The 18205-nt window shown below is 41.4% G+C and overlaps 2 protein-coding genes across 11 annotated transcripts in view; both read left to right on the forward strand.

Annotated features, from left to right (window-relative positions):
* The first annotated feature begins 998 nt into the window (after positions 1-998).
* thumpd2 (THUMP domain containing 2) lies at positions 999-8010 on the forward strand. The gene is made up of 11 exons (XM_061040208.1): positions 999-1212; positions 1914-2052; positions 2217-2777; positions 2870-2997; positions 5367-5444; positions 5588-5640; positions 5758-5845; positions 5998-6069; positions 6388-6502; positions 7292-7412; positions 7600-8010. The coding sequence occupies exons 1-11, from the start codon at positions 1102-1104 to the stop codon at positions 7922-7924; spliced, it is 1791 nt and encodes a 596-aa protein (XP_060896191.1). The 5' UTR covers positions 999-1101; the 3' UTR covers positions 7925-8010.
* A 1020-nt stretch (positions 8011-9030) lies between these two features.
* Positions 9031-18205, forward strand: part of LOC132975571 (mitogen-activated protein kinase kinase kinase kinase 3-like) — a 41550-nt gene continuing 32375 nt past the window's right edge. For 5 of the 10 annotated variants that reach the window (XM_061040209.1, XM_061040210.1, XM_061040213.1 and 2 more), the window contains exon 1: positions 9031-9275. In XM_061040209.1, coding sequence (XP_060896192.1) covers positions 9177-9275 — 99 coding nt within the window. In that variant the 5' untranslated portion in view covers positions 9031-9176. The remainder of the gene's footprint in view (positions 9276-18205) is intronic. The other 5 variants (XM_061040211.1, XM_061040217.1, XM_061040219.1 and 2 more) reach the window with 2 other exon arrangements.

The following is an 18205-nucleotide window of genomic DNA, read 5'->3' on the forward strand; positions in this document are numbered from 1 at the left end:
ATGGGTGGCCTAGATCGTTGAGTAAACTTTTGACCATTTCCCAATTATATTTGACTAAATTCAATGCATTTATGTTCAGATATTTACCGTAAAGTAAAATAAATCATGTTTAAAAAATACATGTTGACTTAGTGGGAATAAAATTCCATTCTCCCTCCATCTGGGCAATCTCACACCCACCTTAAGTAAATGAGATGTTCACCGACGTACACATACAGCACCTTACTGTTCACATTGTTTCAAGCTTGTGAAACACATTGCCAGGTCACATCAGCCTATCAACATGTGAAGGGGTTTACGGTCTAACACAACAAGCAGAACACTGTTCATCATACAAAGTAAGGCAGGATTTAATGTGTTTGGGGTCATTAAAATGTCAGAGTGAGGAAAGAAGGGGATTAAAAAGTGTTGGAGAGAGTGTGACGAGGCAGAAAGAGAGCTGCAGATAAGAAAGGGGCTTGGAGAGTGTGAGTCTTACAGTAAGACACAGATAGATGGAGGATCTCTGTCTTGATTAAAAGTGAATCAAGAATAGAATTTTGAGAATGAGGTTATTTGAAGTGCGCTGGAGGAACACCTGTTCAGAAGCCTTGCTACTGCCTCCAGGTACCATACTGCAGCAGAAGTGTGTGTGTGTGTGTGTGTGTGTGTGTGTGTGTGTGTGTGTGTGTGTGTGTGTGTGTGTGTGTGTGTGTGTGTGTGTGTGTGTGTGTGTTTTGAAAAGAGAACTCACTTTAATCACAAAATGAGGGTTTGTTTTTGTGGCCTTCACTGTAGGCCTACAGACATGAATATGATTTAGGGGCCCATTTGGGACTCTATAACATTCGTACTGTAATAAATGTTGCAATTAATATGTAATATGCTGATTGTGTCTGTTTGTATAACAACATTTCCGGTACATTCACATCAGTGACTTTTTCCACTGTGTAAGAGAGACCCCTGCTGGCCGAGGCTAGTCACTTCAACCCGAGGCGTTATTCCGTTTCCGGTGTAAACAAACAATTCAATATGGCGACTTAGGAAGTCTGACGGAAGGAACGGAGAAGTTGTGCGAGTCTATATGAGAGTTTCTTGACGCGTAACACATAATACAACATAATGACTGAACCGAGCACGGGGGGAAGTGATGTTCGCTACTACTGCACAGCCGGTAACGGGATGGAGCGTTTTTTAATCGACGAGGTAAAGAAGAAACTGGCAGCTCAACATGTGAGTGCATCTTGTCTTCTTCTTCTATGGTCAGGGCTTGTGGAGAGACACTATTGTTAAGTTATTATGCGAATAAAACCAAAGTTTAAGAAAATGTGTTATGGTGTCATAGACTTTACTCTTCGTTAACGCTGTTATTGTAAGTTGAATGGGTGTTGTATGAGAAAGCCACTTTGCACATTTACAAATATTGTATTTATATGTTTATTGACCCTATCCGCTTTAAAACAGTGCAGGAAGTCCTGAAGAATTATTTTCACGCGGAGCTGTAGAAGTCCTATGGGAAATAATAATGTTTTGAATAAGTCATTTTTTTTCCCCCAAGTGCAGAAAACATCCTTAATCTTACAACATGACTGATGAGATCTAAACCATGATCTGAACTGTGTTTAATGTGTTAATGTAGCTGCTATGTTTGTTGTGTTATTGACTGCCTGAATGTCTTCACACTGTTTAGTGTATCTGGAGAGCCTAAGGCAAAATGTCAACCTCAGGTGGACAATACAGATTTATTCTATTCTTTTCCATTCTGTCAAAATGTTGTTGTATCAGTCTACTCGTGATGTCAGTGTCTCATTCAAGGTTCCTTCAACAAGAAACTTACAGACAGGATATCTGTTAAAGGATCATGAAATCTAGGTTTGAATTTATTCCATCAGCATGACTTCTTTTAACGTGTGTGTGTGTGTGTGTGTGTGCAGGTGTGTCAGCTGCCAGGTAAAGTGTTGTTCAGCTCGTCTGCGGGGATCGACAGAGTCAGTGAGCTGAAGGCTGCAGAGAGACTCTTCCTTCTCTTGAAACAAGACTCACCTCAGTGGCTGTCTGCTCATACCAGCCCAGGTACCGACCCAACAGATCAAAAAGCACAGACACACGTGATACAAAACACAAGGAATAAACTGGCAGACATTAAAAAGTTTGCATTTATTGAAGTTATTTTCGATTCTTTTCTGACAGATTTTTAATTGACCTATGTGTTGTTTTCTCTGTCATTTTTTCAAAAGCAAAAGCAGCCTCACTGCTGCAGTCAAGGCTTCTGGGTGACAGGAATCAGTGGGCCTGTGCTTTAATGACATGGAGCCGCCTGCAGGGGGAGCTGACTGGCAGAGGGAGGGCTGTTAACCCACCAAGCTCTGCCCTGGGAATGACAAGGAAGACAGAGGCGGGAAAGAAGAATGAAGAGCAGAAGCAAAAGGAGGAGAGGTACATTGGGGCGTCTACAAAAAGTGCAAGAGAGCGGCGGGAGGAGGAGGAGGAGGACAGGAGGTTAAGCAATGTTGAACAAAGTGGCATGAAGACACTGGAAAAGAAGAGCAAGAGAGAAAAAGAACAGAGAGGGATTGAAGGAGTGAAAGCCAAAGAGAGCAAAGGGGAGGAAGACAAGAGTGAAGAAACACATATTGAAGCTCAAACACAGGAGAAGAAGAGAAAGAGGGGCGATGATGATGATGGTGATGAAGAAGAGAAGTGTGTAAAGAAAGAGAAGACATCTGACAGACAAAGTAGGACAGAGGGAGAAGAAGAGAGGGGAGTTGTTATGGAGTTCAACAGCTGCAGACAAAATGGTAAATATGAAGTGATACCACATTTTTTAATCTGTTCTCATTGCTTCTTTATATCATTCTCTCCTCTTGTGTTTGCCTCTTGTTCAATAAAGTGAAGACTCCTGGAGGAACAGATGAGAGTGTTCTGCAACCCGTCCTCTTGCAGCCTTCCTCTGTCCCCGTCTCTTTTAGGATCAGCTGCAAGTGTACAGGATCTCTGTCCCGGTACTTCAGCACGCAGGTAATGAAATCTAAAAGTGTAATGATGACTGGCAGATGTATGACATTAAACAATCAAGTGAAAAACACAAACAGCCTGTTTTGTGTAGGTTTGTTCATCTCGGTAAATCTGTACCTAGGAAAGAAATAATGTCAAAATATATATGCATCTTTTAATAATAATAATTTATACTTCATCCAATGGACATGCACTAATGGAGAGGTCTCAGAGTGAGGGAGCTGCCCACAGTGGGGGGGGGGGGGGGGTTAGGTGCCTTGCTCAGGGGCACCTCGGCAGTGCTCAGGCACCTCTCCAGCTACCAGACCAATTTCCAGACTTGGTCCGTGCCGGGACTTGAACCAGCGACCCTCCGATTCCCAACCCAAGTCCCTACAGACTGAGCTACTGCCGCCCACAACACTTTATTAATCAATCAATCAATCAACTTTTATTTGTATAGCGTCAACTCATAACAAGTGTTATCTCGAGACACTTTACAAGAAGCAGGTAAAATACCTTACTCATTGTCTGTTAACATTACAAAAGAGCAGGTAAAAGACCTTACTCATTGTTATGTTACAAAAAGCAGGTAAAGGACCTTACTTATTGCTATGTTACAAAGATCCGGCCTATCCATCATGAGCACTTTAGCAAAGCAGCAAAAGTTACAGTGGTAAGAAAAAACTGCCTTATTAAAAGGCAGAAATCTTCGGCCGGATCCCCGGCTCATGACGAAACAGTCTTCACAGGCCTAGACTGCGCCGGGCTTGGAAAGGGATAGGGGGAGAGATGGGATAAGATGCAGGAAGAGGGATAGAGAGCAAGGGGGTGGGGGGAGGTAGACCGTCCATCAGCAATCCGGTGGGGAGGGGAGGGGGTGTGGGGGGTTGTTCTGGCAGGCCGCCAACCCACGATCCGGTGGGGAGGGGGTAGTGGTGGGGTGGGGGTTGTTCTGGCAAGCCGTCAACCGATGATCTTGAGGAGCCTAGGGGAGCTCAAGAGCTCCCAGGAAAGTAGGTGGTTAGTGACTGAGATTTATAGATAGATACATGCAGTAATATGATGTACTGTATATGCAGAGAGAGAGAGAGAGAGAGAGAGAGGAGCTCAAGGTGCCAGTTCCCCCGGTAGTCTAAGCCTATAGCAGCATAACTAAGAGCTGGTCTACACCAGCACCAGCCCTAACTATAAGATTTATCAAAAAGGAAAGTTTTAAGTCTAATCTTAAAAATACAGACTGTGTCTGCCTCCCGGACCCCGGCTGGAAGGCGGTTCCAGAGGAGAGGAGCCCGATAACTGAAGGCTTTACCCCCCATAGTACACTTGGAGACTGTAGGTACCACCAGCAGGCCTGCACTCCGGGACCGCAACGCTCTCAAGGGACAGTACGGCACTAGTAGCTCCTTAAGATAAGATGGTGCCTGGCCATTTAGAGCTTTGTAGGTGAGAAGAAGGATCTTGAATTCTATTCTAGACTGTATAGGGAGCCAGTGCAGAGAAGCCAGGACAGGAGTAATGTGGTCCCATTTCCTGGTTCTGGTCAGTACACGAGCTGCAGCATTCTGGACCCGTTGAAGAGTCTTTAGAGATTTGCCAGAGCACCCTGACAAAAGAGAGTTACAATAATCCAGTCTGGAGGTAACAAATGCATGAACTAGTTTTTCTGCATCACTTTGCGACAGGATATTCCTGATCTTGGATATATTACGAAGGTGAAAGTAGGCTGTTCTTGAAACTTGACTGATGTGAGAGCTAAAAGACATATCTTGATCAAAAATAACTCCTAGATTCCTAACAGTGGTGCTAGATGCCAGGCTGATGTCATTAAGGACAGTCACATCACTAGAAAAAGTCTCTCTGAGGTTCTTAGGGCCTAGCACAATAACTTCAGTCTTGTCTGAGTTAAGTAGCAAAAAATTTCTGGTCATCCAGGTCCTAACGTCCTTAAGGCATGTTTCTAGCTGACATAACTGACTGGTACCATCGGGCTTCATTGATACATAAAGCTGAGTATCATCTGCATAACAATGAAACTGTATGGAGTGTTTCCTCATAATATTTCCCAGAGGAAGCATATATAATGTAAAAAGAATTGGTCCAAGCACTGAACCTTGTGGGACTCCATGGCAAACTTTAGTGTGCATAGAGGACTCATCATTAACATGTACAAACTGAGATCGGTCTGATAAGTAGGATTCAAACCAACTTAAAGCAGTCCCTGTAATTCCAAGCAAATGCTCCAGTCTGTACAACAGGATCCGATGGTCAATGGTGTCAAAAGCAGCACTAAGATCTAAGTGTTACACTGTTCAATCATTCGCTGGAGAATAATGCAGTCAAATGGATCATATCTCTATCAATTGTTTGTTTGTATATTGTATCTAATACAGGAGGTGAGCAAAGTGATTGGAGTAGGTCTGAGCAGACTCATGGGCTGGAAAGTTGAACTGAAGAATCCACAGCTGGAGGTAAACTAAAAATCTGTGGGTTTTTTTAATAGTCCTGAATATTAGGTGCCCTTTGTTTATGATGTCCAGATAATATGAAAGCTCACTCTCCTTTTGTAAGGGAATAAAATGAACCAGCATCAGTCGTTTACTCTCGTTTGCAGGTAAATGTTTGTTTAAGTAACGACCACTGCCTCCTGGGGATTCCTCTAACCAGGTTATTTACAGAAACATTTTCTCGACATTAAACATGTGATTACAACGACCTGGAATACAGCCAGTCTGTGGAACAACTCAAAAATGAAGTTATGGCTCATCTGTGTGTTTCCTTCAGGTTACCTCTGGCTAACCGGAGCTACATTCAAACCACGGGACTCAGGTCTACTGTTGCCTGGGCCATGGCTTCATTGGCTCAGATTCAGGTACTAATGCACACATGCCTGTTGGGCTTGGCTATAATATTCGTTTGTGTGCTCATCAGTTCAGACTTTGTTGTCATATTGCTCTGTAGTCACTGTAGCACTGCATGCTGTTAACAACCTATATGTACTGAACATTCCCTCTTGCCCTCCAGCCAGGTTTCTGTGTGGTCGACCCGATGTGTGGAGTGGGGACCATTCTGATAGAGGCGGCACAGGAACACAAGGTGGGGACAGAAATCCACACACAGCTCATGTACATCTGTCGAAAACATGGACAAGCCCTAAAAGTTAGATTTCTGTTTGAAAGGTTTCAGAATTTGAAGAAAATATGATATATTTATGGTTTTGTCGTATGTTTACATGAATGTTAATTACTATTGTGTTATTGTATGTATGAATACATTTACAGTAATACTTACCATTCACAATAAGTGCACATTTGTATATTCACATTGAATTTATGTAAGCATGGTATATTCTGTTGGGTGTAGTTTGAAAACCACTTATATTATATCACCCATCATCCTCAATGGGACATTCAGGCTGCTCATTTTCTGGGCATGGACAATGATGATGGACAGCTGCTGAAGGCCAATCAGAATGTAAAGTTTGCAGAGCTGGGAAGCAGGATGCACCTGCTGAAAGCTTCATCCATGGGTAGGAAATATACACCGAAAAAAATCCCTGAAATGACTAGTGTAAAGTTACATGCATCATCAGACGTTTTAATTGTGTGGCATTAAGCTGATGTTAATGTTAAGGCGGACAGTTGTTGCCTCATTAAAAACAGTTTAAGGTTTATTGCATAGAAGGTTGTGTATGCTAGAGTGAAAACCTCTGAGGCCAAATTACAGCACTTTAATGATAGATGGAAGAATATCCCTGTTTCACTGAGTTAATTATCTTCAAGACAAAAACTGTAATGTTGCTATAGCGACATCTCTCCTATCATTATATGCACTTCCATTCTCAGGGGTTTCATTGAACCTGCTGCTGCATTTGTATCTTTTGTTCTGTAGTTCTTTGCACATGGTGTTATGAACAGTAAATGTAAAGCCAAATGCATCCTTTTAAAAATATGGAATAGGGTCATTTAACCTTAAACCCACAGAATCTATATTTTTTTCAAGAGAATATATTTTATGGAAAACTGGAACATAGCCTTAAATATGTTAGAAATGATTGAAAGGCATTATAACCCATACATTTGTAACACTGTTGTTATTATTATTATGTCATAATGTCTCAGAGAGTTTGAATCATAAACCTCATGTGATGATGCCTTTCGTTTAATCCACGTTTGGAACTCGAACTCCTAATTTAGTTCTGGGGCTCCAAAGCTGCATGTTTTTGGAAGCCAGGGAGTGAGCGGAGGAGGTGACAGTGAAGCCTGCTGTCATGTATTCAATTACCTCTTGGCTTGTGTGTCTCCCTCTGTGTGTGCAGCTCTGCCTCTGCCCAGCGCCAGTGTGGATGCTGTAGTCTGTGACCTCCCATTTGGAAGGAAGTTTGGCACCAAAACAAGCATGGCTGCCAACCTGCCTCTCATCCTCGCTGAGATCGAGAGGTTTGTGCCCCTGTGTGTCTGTTTTTCATTGTTTCTCTTCGGATGGTTCAGTGAATTGGAAAATGTCACCATTCTTTCTGTGTTTTTTTTTAATGTACTGTGCAGAATTGTAAGGCTAAGAGGAAAGTTATGCAACAGAGTAGTAAGTAACTAATTTTATCAATTTGGTTTGTGTTCATTCATCCAGAGTTCTCCGTATCGATGGATATTTGGTTCTCCTTCTGAGTCCTCAGTTGTCCTGTCTCCTGAAAAAGCTCCTGTCACAGAAAGAAACTAGTATGACGCCTTACCAGGAAACAAAGCCTGCAACAAGGATACAAGACTGCCCGGCCACTTCTCCATCTTCCACAAAGCAGCAGACTCCCCAAATCCACCAAGATGTCAATTCCACACCCACAGAGGAAACAGACCCTCCTCCCCATCTCTCTTCCTTGAAGCACCAGGCTACTTTTAGGGTTAGCTTAGGGGCCATTGATGGACTTATTCATAAATATGTAAAGATAGACACTTGAACTGAGTTGGTGGAAACTAGAAAGTGAAAGTAATTGTTACTTTTTGAGTTACTTTTTAAAATGTTGATATTAAAACTTAGATACAATTGTCTTGTTTTTTTTATAACCCCCACCCAATTGCAAATCATTTGAAGATATAGGGGCAAAGCATTTATCCATGTTGTTATCCTATATTTTAAATTTTCTTCACTGCATGAGAGAAATAGCTGTCATGTAGGGTGGCTTTGAAGAACAGGTGTATTCTTAAACATTTGATATATTCTTGTTATTGCTCACAAATCCCATAAAATACAAGAGCAAGGATAATACAGGGCTAACGTTTGCAAACTCCTTAACCTGTCTTTGTGGAGAAGAACAGGGTTATAAATATATAAATATAAAGTTGCATTGATAAAATAAAGCTCTTTAAATCCTGGAATATTTTAGCACTGTGTTTTTCCAAATGTTACTCATAGGTATTGAATTGTTTTCATCTTAGGATAACTTTCTGCTAACTAATTATTAGGTCAGGTGCTATAAATGAACAAAATTCAGATGGTGAGATTTGATCAGCATAAACTGCAGTTTCTGCTGAGATAAGAAAAAGGTTTGATATATTGAGCCTTCTCCTGTTAAAATGAACCATAAAGTTCGGTGTGATTGCACTATTGTTCAGCCTGGAACAGACAGAGCCTATAGGCTGAATCACATTGTTGCCATCTGCCGCTGTTTAGCCCTGCTTAGCCCAGTTTTACACTAAAGGGGACAGACTAGGCCACCTGGGGTTTAGTGTTTTAATACATTTCCCCACTAGCTTTACTTTCAGTGTTTAATGCCGCATGTGTTTTACAAAATATGGCTTCCCATTATTTGATTATACACTCATTGCATGGATTTAATAGTGTTTAAATTGATCAAGTGAAATCAATATTATAAATTCACATCCGGTAAAAGCTGCTGTCTCTGGACTCTATTAATTGTACATAGTAATTTAAGACTGACTTTGTTGATATTTTTCATCTTATTGATGTTAAATGTTCATATTTTTAAGAAAGCATTATTACAGCTCCATCTGCCCCGACCAGACTCCTTGGAGAGGATACGCCATCATGTCCATTGCGCATGCTCAATGCGCAGTGGAAGCCATGTTGGAGCTACATTGGATTCAGGCTGGGATTTTCTGACGCCGTATGTTTTTCTGTAATTATTTGTTTCCTAATATTGTTGGGGTTTCGTACACCGCGCGCGTTCGGCGCCGTAATCGGCAGTGGAAATGATGAACTCCAGTGTCGACCTGTCCCGGAGGAATCCGCAGGAGGATTTCGAGCTGATCCAGAGGATAGGAAGCGGCACATACGGAGATGTGTACAAGGTAAAACTGCAGAGAGAGAGAATCAGCCACACATTTCCATTATCGGACACGGATTGGTTACACATTTATTACTCTCCTATGCAGCTCGTTAGTGTTGTCATATCAGTAAAAACACAATCATGTAGTCATCATTTGCTCGAATCCGAACCACTACCTCCCGTGCGGATGTTTACTGGTGTACTTTATAATCTGCCACTAAGCACTAATTCCATTATCGGACACGCAGCGGATGTTTTGTTAGTGTTATTGTTTTTGCCATTCTCTCCGAATGTTTGTCGACATTTTGGACACCCAGTTTAACATAACATAAATGGTCTAGATAAAAAAAATGTATTAACACCACAGCTTATGTTGACGGTCTATTTATGCTCGGCCGCTTAAATCTGATTACGTCGATACGACATCATATTGACTTAAAGTGGGTCAAATACAAAGAATTACCGCGACTTGCACATTTACACGCAGTATTATGTATATATATGTATGTAGTGATTTGCTACTTGTAAATAATAATGAAGAACGAGTAGTTAGAGGGAGGCTTGTCCGATGTTGGATGTTTAGCTGCTAGCTGTCCGAGAACGGACGCAGTTAGCTAGCGCGATAGCATCGGGAGGCTAACCAGGCTCTTTGCGGTTTCGTGAGAACATTTTGACAAAATAAAGAGACACGGAGGTCTGTTTCTTGAGTGGGTTACGAAAGAAACACGCTCGTGTGGTCACTTTCGACAGCGCTGTAGCGGAGCTTTTTGCAGTAATTTGTTTGAACAAGTCTCTGTCTTGGCTTGACACAAAGTGACAGCTGCCTGCTTTGGGAATTCAGTTTTGGCTAAAAGCGCCGAGATCAGAGCTACATCAACAAGCGTGATATGCAAACTGGATGTCTTTGTGTGTATTCACGGTTTCACAGCAGCTCACTGTAGTCATCGTAAGTGAGGAACTCAGATGTGCATGTGTGTGTAAGCTGCCAGCTTTGTGTCGCCACAGAGTTATTATCTTTTGGCCCTACACTTCACCAAAAGGCCTTTGCTGGGAGCACCGAGCCTGCATCCACAAGGGAAGGAAGTTCCTGAATTACCGTGCAACCCAGCTAGCTACCAACACAGTCACACTGGGTATCGACATGATTAGTAGTATATTCTCCACCGAACAAGTTTCAAACATGGCCACATAACACAATCTACTGGAATAAAAAACAAACAAACATAGAAATAACAGCAATGCCGACACACTCCATGGAAATATAGCATCACTTGAACAGTAACGCTGCTGCAGGACCAGAAAGTAAATCCAATCATGCATGATGGTGTTGCTGCTATAAATCTAAAGCAGAGTATGGAAGTCCCTCTTGAATGTTGTTTTCACAAAAAAAAAACACAACAAAGTACTATAAGTACTCGTCTTTGTGTAAAATACAAGTATTGAGATGCCTCGTTCTTAATATTGATGAAATAATGATGTTAAATCTGCATTGCTCATTCACGAGTGCTTCAGTTCTCTTTAGTTTATCAGTCAGGGTAAGGAAGTTAAACATCCACAGACCGAACTGTGGTTGTTTGTGTCTCTGTCTCTCTGTTGAGAAATTCCATTTTCACCGCTGTGTGAGGGTGAGGCTTCTGACAGACTTCATTAAGCACTTCAGTCAGGCTAGATGATGTTTGGTACACCTCCAGACTCTTTGTAGTCATTACAGGAGGACGCATGCATCTGTACACATCCTACAGGATGGATTTATTTAAGCGACTTTGACTTGATACAGCTGCTATTAATGCCAACAAAACAGCCCCAAAATCCTGCTGTCTGTCTTTATTTCATACCTTTTGTTCCATACTGTGTCTTTCCCTGCCACGGCTAATCTTGTTTGTTCCTAATTTAGGTTCAGTATCTTGCCTTGTTGCAGACACACAGGTCTGACAGCACCTCTTCAGCAGCTCAGCTCTGAGCTAACCTGACACAAACATTAAACAGCTAATTAATGTGTCCACAATGGTCCAGAACAGGAGCTTTTGCATTTTGCATTGACTTTACAGTTGATTCATCCTTTCATACAACTGAAGTACTCTAGAAAATACAGTTCTCATGTAGCTGATGCTCTAACTCAAAGTAACTTGTTGGAGGTTGATCAAACCTGAAACCTCTGGTTCAAAAGATGTTCTTCTAAGCAGCAGGGCACTTGGTAAACCTCACTGAGTGATGCCTATATTTGGTTCTACGGCTGTGTGAAAATCTGTGGCTTGGATAGGAATGTTTGAGCAGGAAACAAAGTGTGAACTCGAGCTGGCTTGTTTTCTCCTCTGTTTGTGGCCCTTCCTCTCTGCCTCTATCAGTCAGAAAGTGACAGAGGATTGGCTGAGGGTGAGACTAGCCTCCTGGCCTTTAGATCACTGATTTGATCCTCTAAAGCTGGTGCTTCTCTGGTACAGTTGATTTTTTTTTTTTTTTTTTGTAAGGGAGCTAACGATATTTTTTCAAGCTATACCAACACTGTATTAAAACTAGGACATTTTCATGACAGAACTCAGGCCAGGATTGAGTTATTTCTGTCTGGACTGCATCCTTTCAAGAGTGTTAACACCTCATCAGCGTTGAATTCAGGAGCACCAAAACTCTCAATTGAAACTCTGACTAATGAATCTCTAAAGTGTCTCCTTAAGGCAGGGGCGAGGCAGAGGTGACATTTACAGACACCCGTCAGTCTGTCGGGGGAAAACAAAGGCACTAAAACATGTACGGCTAATAAACAAGCGTTTCACACATTACTAATATCATCTCCCTTTAGTTTGATTCATAAACAAATCACAGTTTATAAACCATCTAAATGAAGACAAAAACATCAGTACTAGTAGAGATTTCTCCCACAAGGACTCCTGAAATACCTAACAAAAGCAGATAAACTTCTCATCGAACATTCAAGTGTAAATATCCGGAACGGGACATGTCCACCGTGTGATTAAGCGCTACTGAAGACAAATCATTAGCTAAGCGTTGATATTGGAGGATAGCCAGTCTACTCCCTTGGAGGTTGCATCAGCATTGAGTGATTTCCAATTTTGAAACCGTAAAGCTGCATTGAGGTTAAGGAAAAGGTTTGATTCACTTAAACTTGTAATCAGAGCGTTATGACACTTAGAACCTTCTGACATGATGCCAGTAAAGTGCACTGCAGAGCATGTTTATGTTTTACCTGATTTCACCAATACTGGTCACTTTAAACCAAGAGACCAAAAAGACTGGAGAAGAACGTATTGTACATTTAATGAAAAGCCGGTACTGCTGATTTGAAGTTGTTTTTTTTTTTTGTATTGATTTCTCCATTTTTGTGGGTTTAGCGAAGAAGCAGCAACCTTTTCTTTTGTAGTCCAACTATCATTTCAACTGCTTCAAACAGCGTCAACACATACTATAAGGTCAGATTTATATGTCGCTCTGTAGCCACGAAAACCATGCCGCAATAGCTGCCCTCCCTTCCCCGCAGAGGAGCCAGCACAGGCAGCGTATTTACCAACACACAGCAGATTCTGACGTAACTTATGTTGCTTAAATAGGATGACTGGCTCATTTTTTCTGAAGGTGACAGTGCTCTGTGGATTCAGATTGAGGAAGTGAAGAGACGGACGAGCGGGTCGTGATATAGACAAGTTAATGACTAATCAATTTCAGTGGCTGCAGTGTGTGGTCTGGAAACATCCCAGCAACCTGGGTATTTTTGGAGTTGGCAAAAGGGGCAAGCGATTCCGCCAGTCTCTGTTATTGTTGTTTTAAACGGCACATTTATGCCATATACCCTAATGTCGACATGGTTGCTTTTGACATGGCAAAACCAATAAATAAAATGAAAGGTATACAAAGAAAACACTCCTTTTTCTATTAGTTTTGGAAGAGTTTATGATGCAAATCCCTCCAAACTGCATAACAATCTCACCTCTCCTGATGAAACCAGGAAATGAGCCTGGTGCTCTGTGTTCCTTCATTAAAGTGACACAAGACTCAATCAGACTGATGATATTAACAGAGGTAAACGTGGTGAGTCCACCGACCAGATTTCTCTCTCTCTCTCTCTCTGTGTGTGTGTGTGTGTGTGTGTGTGTGTGTGTGTGTGTGTGTGTGTGTGTGTGTGTGTGTGTGTGTGTGTGTGTGTGTGTGTGTGTGTGTGTGTGTGTGTGTGTGTGTGTGTGTGTGTGTGTGTGTGTGTGTGTGTGTGTGTGTGTGTGTGTCTGTGTCTGTGTCTGTGTCTGTGTGTGTGTCTGTGTCTGTGTGGCACAGCTGGGCAGCCATGCTCCAGGAATGCAGGACTACTCACTTCCTGTGTGTGTGTGTGTGCGTGCGTGCGTGTGTGTGTGTGTGTGTTCGATTCATGTCCTATTGTTTCGCGACCGATAACACAAACACATACTGACATGCACAACCAGATGATTGTCTCCTCACATGCATTAGACACACACATGCACAGATGGCTGTACAGTCACAATTAAACCATCCTGTTTTTGTCACTGTTCCTCCAGTTGTTTGCAAACTCAGATTGGTAACTTTAGTCCTGTCCTTAGCACTCTGGTTTCTGATCACGGAGTGCAGTTAATGTTTTGTGCAGGAATTTGTCTCGGAGCCATTTGTGCTGTGGCATATTGATAACTTGCATAGTTGTATGGTAGATAATTACACAGTGTAGTGGCAAGCGACAAAACCAGATGGACGAGTAAAAATAGCCTCATGAGGTCATTTTGGATTCAGCTAATGTGCATTCAGCCAACTTTATCTTAAGTTTAAAGCTCATGAACGAGGAGAGCACTCAATCAAGTAGCCAAGCATTAAAGCTATAGTATCTTTCATTTGGGCTGATTTTGATGAGCACTGTGACCTAGTATTGTGTCAGCTAATATTTGAAGAAAACAATTCTTGTGGTGATTTAGAAATGGTTCACATAGTATGCTCATTACTCCTAGCACTGTCTGCAGCACATGTAACAGAGGTCGCAGCTAAGCTGAAGGTGGACTGCTATAGACTAGGGTCACAATTAAAGACTGTATGTAATAAAACATGGATGTAGTCTCAGTAACATTACCCATTGGATTCTGAAGCATATCATTTTGAAGCCTAATGATGGCGACAGACACGTTGGAAATGCAGACTTTGACTAACTTACAGTCAACCTAGTAAACGGCAAAGAGCTTTGGCTGAGGCCTCCAAACAGGCAGCTTTAACGCACACACTGTCAGTCACATTAGCCACGCCCCTAATTATGAATAACACTTAGCCTTAACGTCATCAAAACAGATGAGCCATAAAAAAAATCCCCCCACCCCCTACAGTGTGTGCCATGAAGAGATAAACTATACAGACCAAGTTTTTTTGCGCAGGCTGTAAACATGTTTCTTTTTGCTCTCAAAACATGGCTGTAAATGTGACTTCTGGGGCTTTTGCAGCCAGCGTCAAGTGGTCACATGAGGAACTGCAGTTTTTTTTAAAACTTTGGTGTAATTTTTCAACACTGGAGGTTGCCGCTTTTTAACAGTGTTTAAAGTGTTTCTTAAGTAAAGTTATTTGATTCAAAAAGAAGTCATTTGAGAACCTTTTCATTGTCATATCAGAACAACATAGCTGCTTAAGCCGCCTAGTACAAGTATAACCATTTTGGCTGGCCCCCTAAAAAACTGCCTTTATCATGCTCTGATGGGAAACTCTTCCCTCTGCGAGAGTAATCCTTCAACTAAAATCCGCCTCATTACTAAGCATCCAGGAAGGCTTTAGCTTGTTGTAGCTTTTTTTTGCGGCACCTTTGTTGATTCTTGCGCCCTGCTACAAGTCTGCTGCTGAACCGGTTCAGTAATCTTGGCACCATGTAAGTACAATTGTCAAATCCTATTTTGAGATTGTGTGCTCATGTGATGGAGCATTCAAAGCTGGCCTGGACTAAATAACTGTTTAATACCAGCTGAATGCTTCTTAGGAAACACTTGTGTGATGAGTCAAGGAGTGGCCGGAATATTTTGGTTTGAAGAGTAGATTTACATTTCTCTTCCTCCTCTGAAAGTGTAACACACACTGCAGGGTGCATGCATCCATACACATACTAAATGTTTGGGTGGGTCAGTGTTGCAGGAGTGTGTGAAAGTGTTTGCGGCCATGTGACTTTGCAGGCCCGACCCTGAATGCTGATCCCATTTGTGCAACAGCAGAATCAATCACTTTCATTAAATGACGCTTAAATACCTTTGAGTTTAATTTCTTCAAGACATGTTAACAGCTCAAATCAAACTATACAGGTTACCTTACAACACATGCATTGATTCTACTTGTTCGCAATGAAGCTCCATTGCAGTGATTTTCATTCAACAAAGTTAAGTTGCATTTGACACTAAAAATGTTTGTATTGCCACCGACAGAGCCCATACTTTGCTCTCAGAACAGCAGATCAGAGGGCTATTTCAATTCTGAATGCTGGATTAAATGAGTCCTCTGGGCAAATGAATTTGCAGTGTGTGGAGGAAGGGTTTAAAAGAAAAAGTGACTTTGCTAAATTGTGTGTGTGAGTGTGTGAGTGTTTTGCTTGAGTGAGTGGGCTTTTTGTGAAAAGACAGGTGTGCTCATTTAAAAACACTTCATTGCATGCAGCCTCTCGCCTCACCTGTTCCCCTCCTGGGGCCATGTGTTTATTAATGGCTGAGCTTTGGAGCTCTTCGGAGAAACAAGCTGTGTTGAGCCGTCATCATTTCGACTGAAACAAAATCATTACATTTATCATGCGTCATTTCCTAACTCGGATCATGTTTATTCTGTATTTCGATTAGAAACATCAATCGCTAGTATTGCTGATTAGGGCTGCACATACTGACTTTTCTCTTAGTTGATTAATGAGTTGGTGATTTTTCTTCGATTCATTGGTTAACTTATGAAATGTTAATCAGTGTATTCATCAATAGCCTAAGATGTGCTTTGATGTACCAAAACCAAAAGATACAAATTTTTTTCGTGACAGAGGAGAGAATAAACTTGAAAAAATGCACATTTAAAAAAATATATATATATCCTTAAAATCTAATGAAAATATACTGTCAAACAGTTGCTGATGGGTTAAATGTTTGACAGCTAATATGTGTTGATTAATCATTGCTACTCTATTGTTAACCCTTGTGTCCCTGTTATTATAAGATAAGATGGATTTTTTTCTTCTTTGCTTTAAGAGTGTTCCTCAGACATGACAAAACAAGTGTTTGTCTTTATTTCAGTGTGTATGTCTCTTTATACAATCTCAAAAACAGTTTTGACTTTTAAGAGGTTTCTTAGCAAATAGAGGAAATATGATCTTTCATCTTTCAGTCAGAAGTGTTGAAGTTCCACATGACAGTAGCAATATTACATTTTAGAAGTGCCTGTCACTCTGTGTCATGTAATGTCATTAAGTGAGGTTTAACATGGCAAAAGGCAGATTCATGGCCTTATTCGTTAGTTACTTTAAGGTCAGAGAAGCATGTGTTTTATGATCGGGAGGTCCCCTGAAATCACCTCATATCTCTTGGAACAATCTCGTCAGAGGAACTGAATGACCCCACTACTGTTTCTGCTGCTACCGTTGCCCCAGGCAGGTTTACACAGCAGCACTTGCTGCAGTGGAGCTGCTCAGTGACTTTCTGCAGGAGGCTCTGGTTGTACTGGACTGCTCCAAAGTGTGTGTGATGAGAACGTACGAACATGTCACATTGTTATCACCAAGAACAGTTCAGAAGGAAACATAGTTGAACTGTCCTGAGAGGTGGGGAGGAGGTGACCATGAGGACGAGAGATTCCCTGTATATCTATTCAGATGACGTCGTCCCTTATGATAACAGAAACGTTTAGATAAATAAATACATTCTTATCATTTTGGATATACGTATTGCTATATAACGTGACAGAGTTATATGCTGTTCGATATTACAATTTAGTAATGACTGCATGAGTTGACCTCTTCTGCATGAAGAAATCAACAAATAATCTCTAAGAACATTTAAAACATTTAGTCAACACACAAGACATTACTTGCTGTGGATGAGGTAGCATGCAGGCTCTGTTTTGACTGATTAGCATTCAAATCATAACATTCAAAGCTGTTATGTAATTTAAGTCTCTGGATGGAAATCATTATCACGCCTAGACGAGTGAGAGAGTAATCCTCGGACATGAACCTGTGACCTGACTTGACTCGTCTCTGCTGCGAGATCCACTCCCCTGACATGTCCTCTGACCTTTTATAAGTCCGTCAATCAGACAGGTGGCGCGGCCTGACTTGACCTCACAAGACTACAAACACAGGATTAACTGTTAGCGGTACAACAGTAGTGAAAGGAGCAAACACTAGAAACATATAGTCTTAGATCCAAATCAAATGGTGATGAACCTTCGTTTTTCTACATCTTAGGCGAGGTGTGATGAATTAGCATGGCGGCTGTTGGTTGTGTTTGCTTTCATGGTCAGAAAGAGAAGAGAGTGAAATGCCACACTGATCCTCCACTGAGCTGGCCATACGCTGAGTGCATCACACTCTCACACAGACACACACAGATGCACATTCAGAGGTGATACTGATGGATGTTAGCAGAGTTTTTTTCCATTACTGTGTAACAGAAGCCCACATCAATACGCTGTTGATCTGACGATATAATACATAAACACTACTCCTTTCTCCAGGACTCATTCCTCTGTTGACAGATAAATATGTATTTGATTAATTAGTCTGTTTCTTCAGGTCAAATTTCCCAAGTAGGGATGTGTATCACATCGGAATAGTTTAATAGTTATAGTTTGCTTATATCTACACTTTCCTGTATCAGGTTTCACCTCCAATTTGATATGTTATCATCTTTATATGTTTTTTTGTAAATCTGTTGATGTAGAGTTCAGAACTGTTTAGAGAAATACGTTTTATTCTTCCAAATATGTTGCACAAAACATTCTGCTTTG

This window comes from Labrus mixtus, chromosome 6 (genome assembly GCF_963584025.1).
Source record: "Labrus mixtus chromosome 6, fLabMix1.1, whole genome shotgun sequence".
In the NCBI taxonomy this organism is placed as follows: domain Eukaryota; kingdom Metazoa; phylum Chordata; class Actinopteri; order Labriformes; family Labridae; genus Labrus; species Labrus mixtus.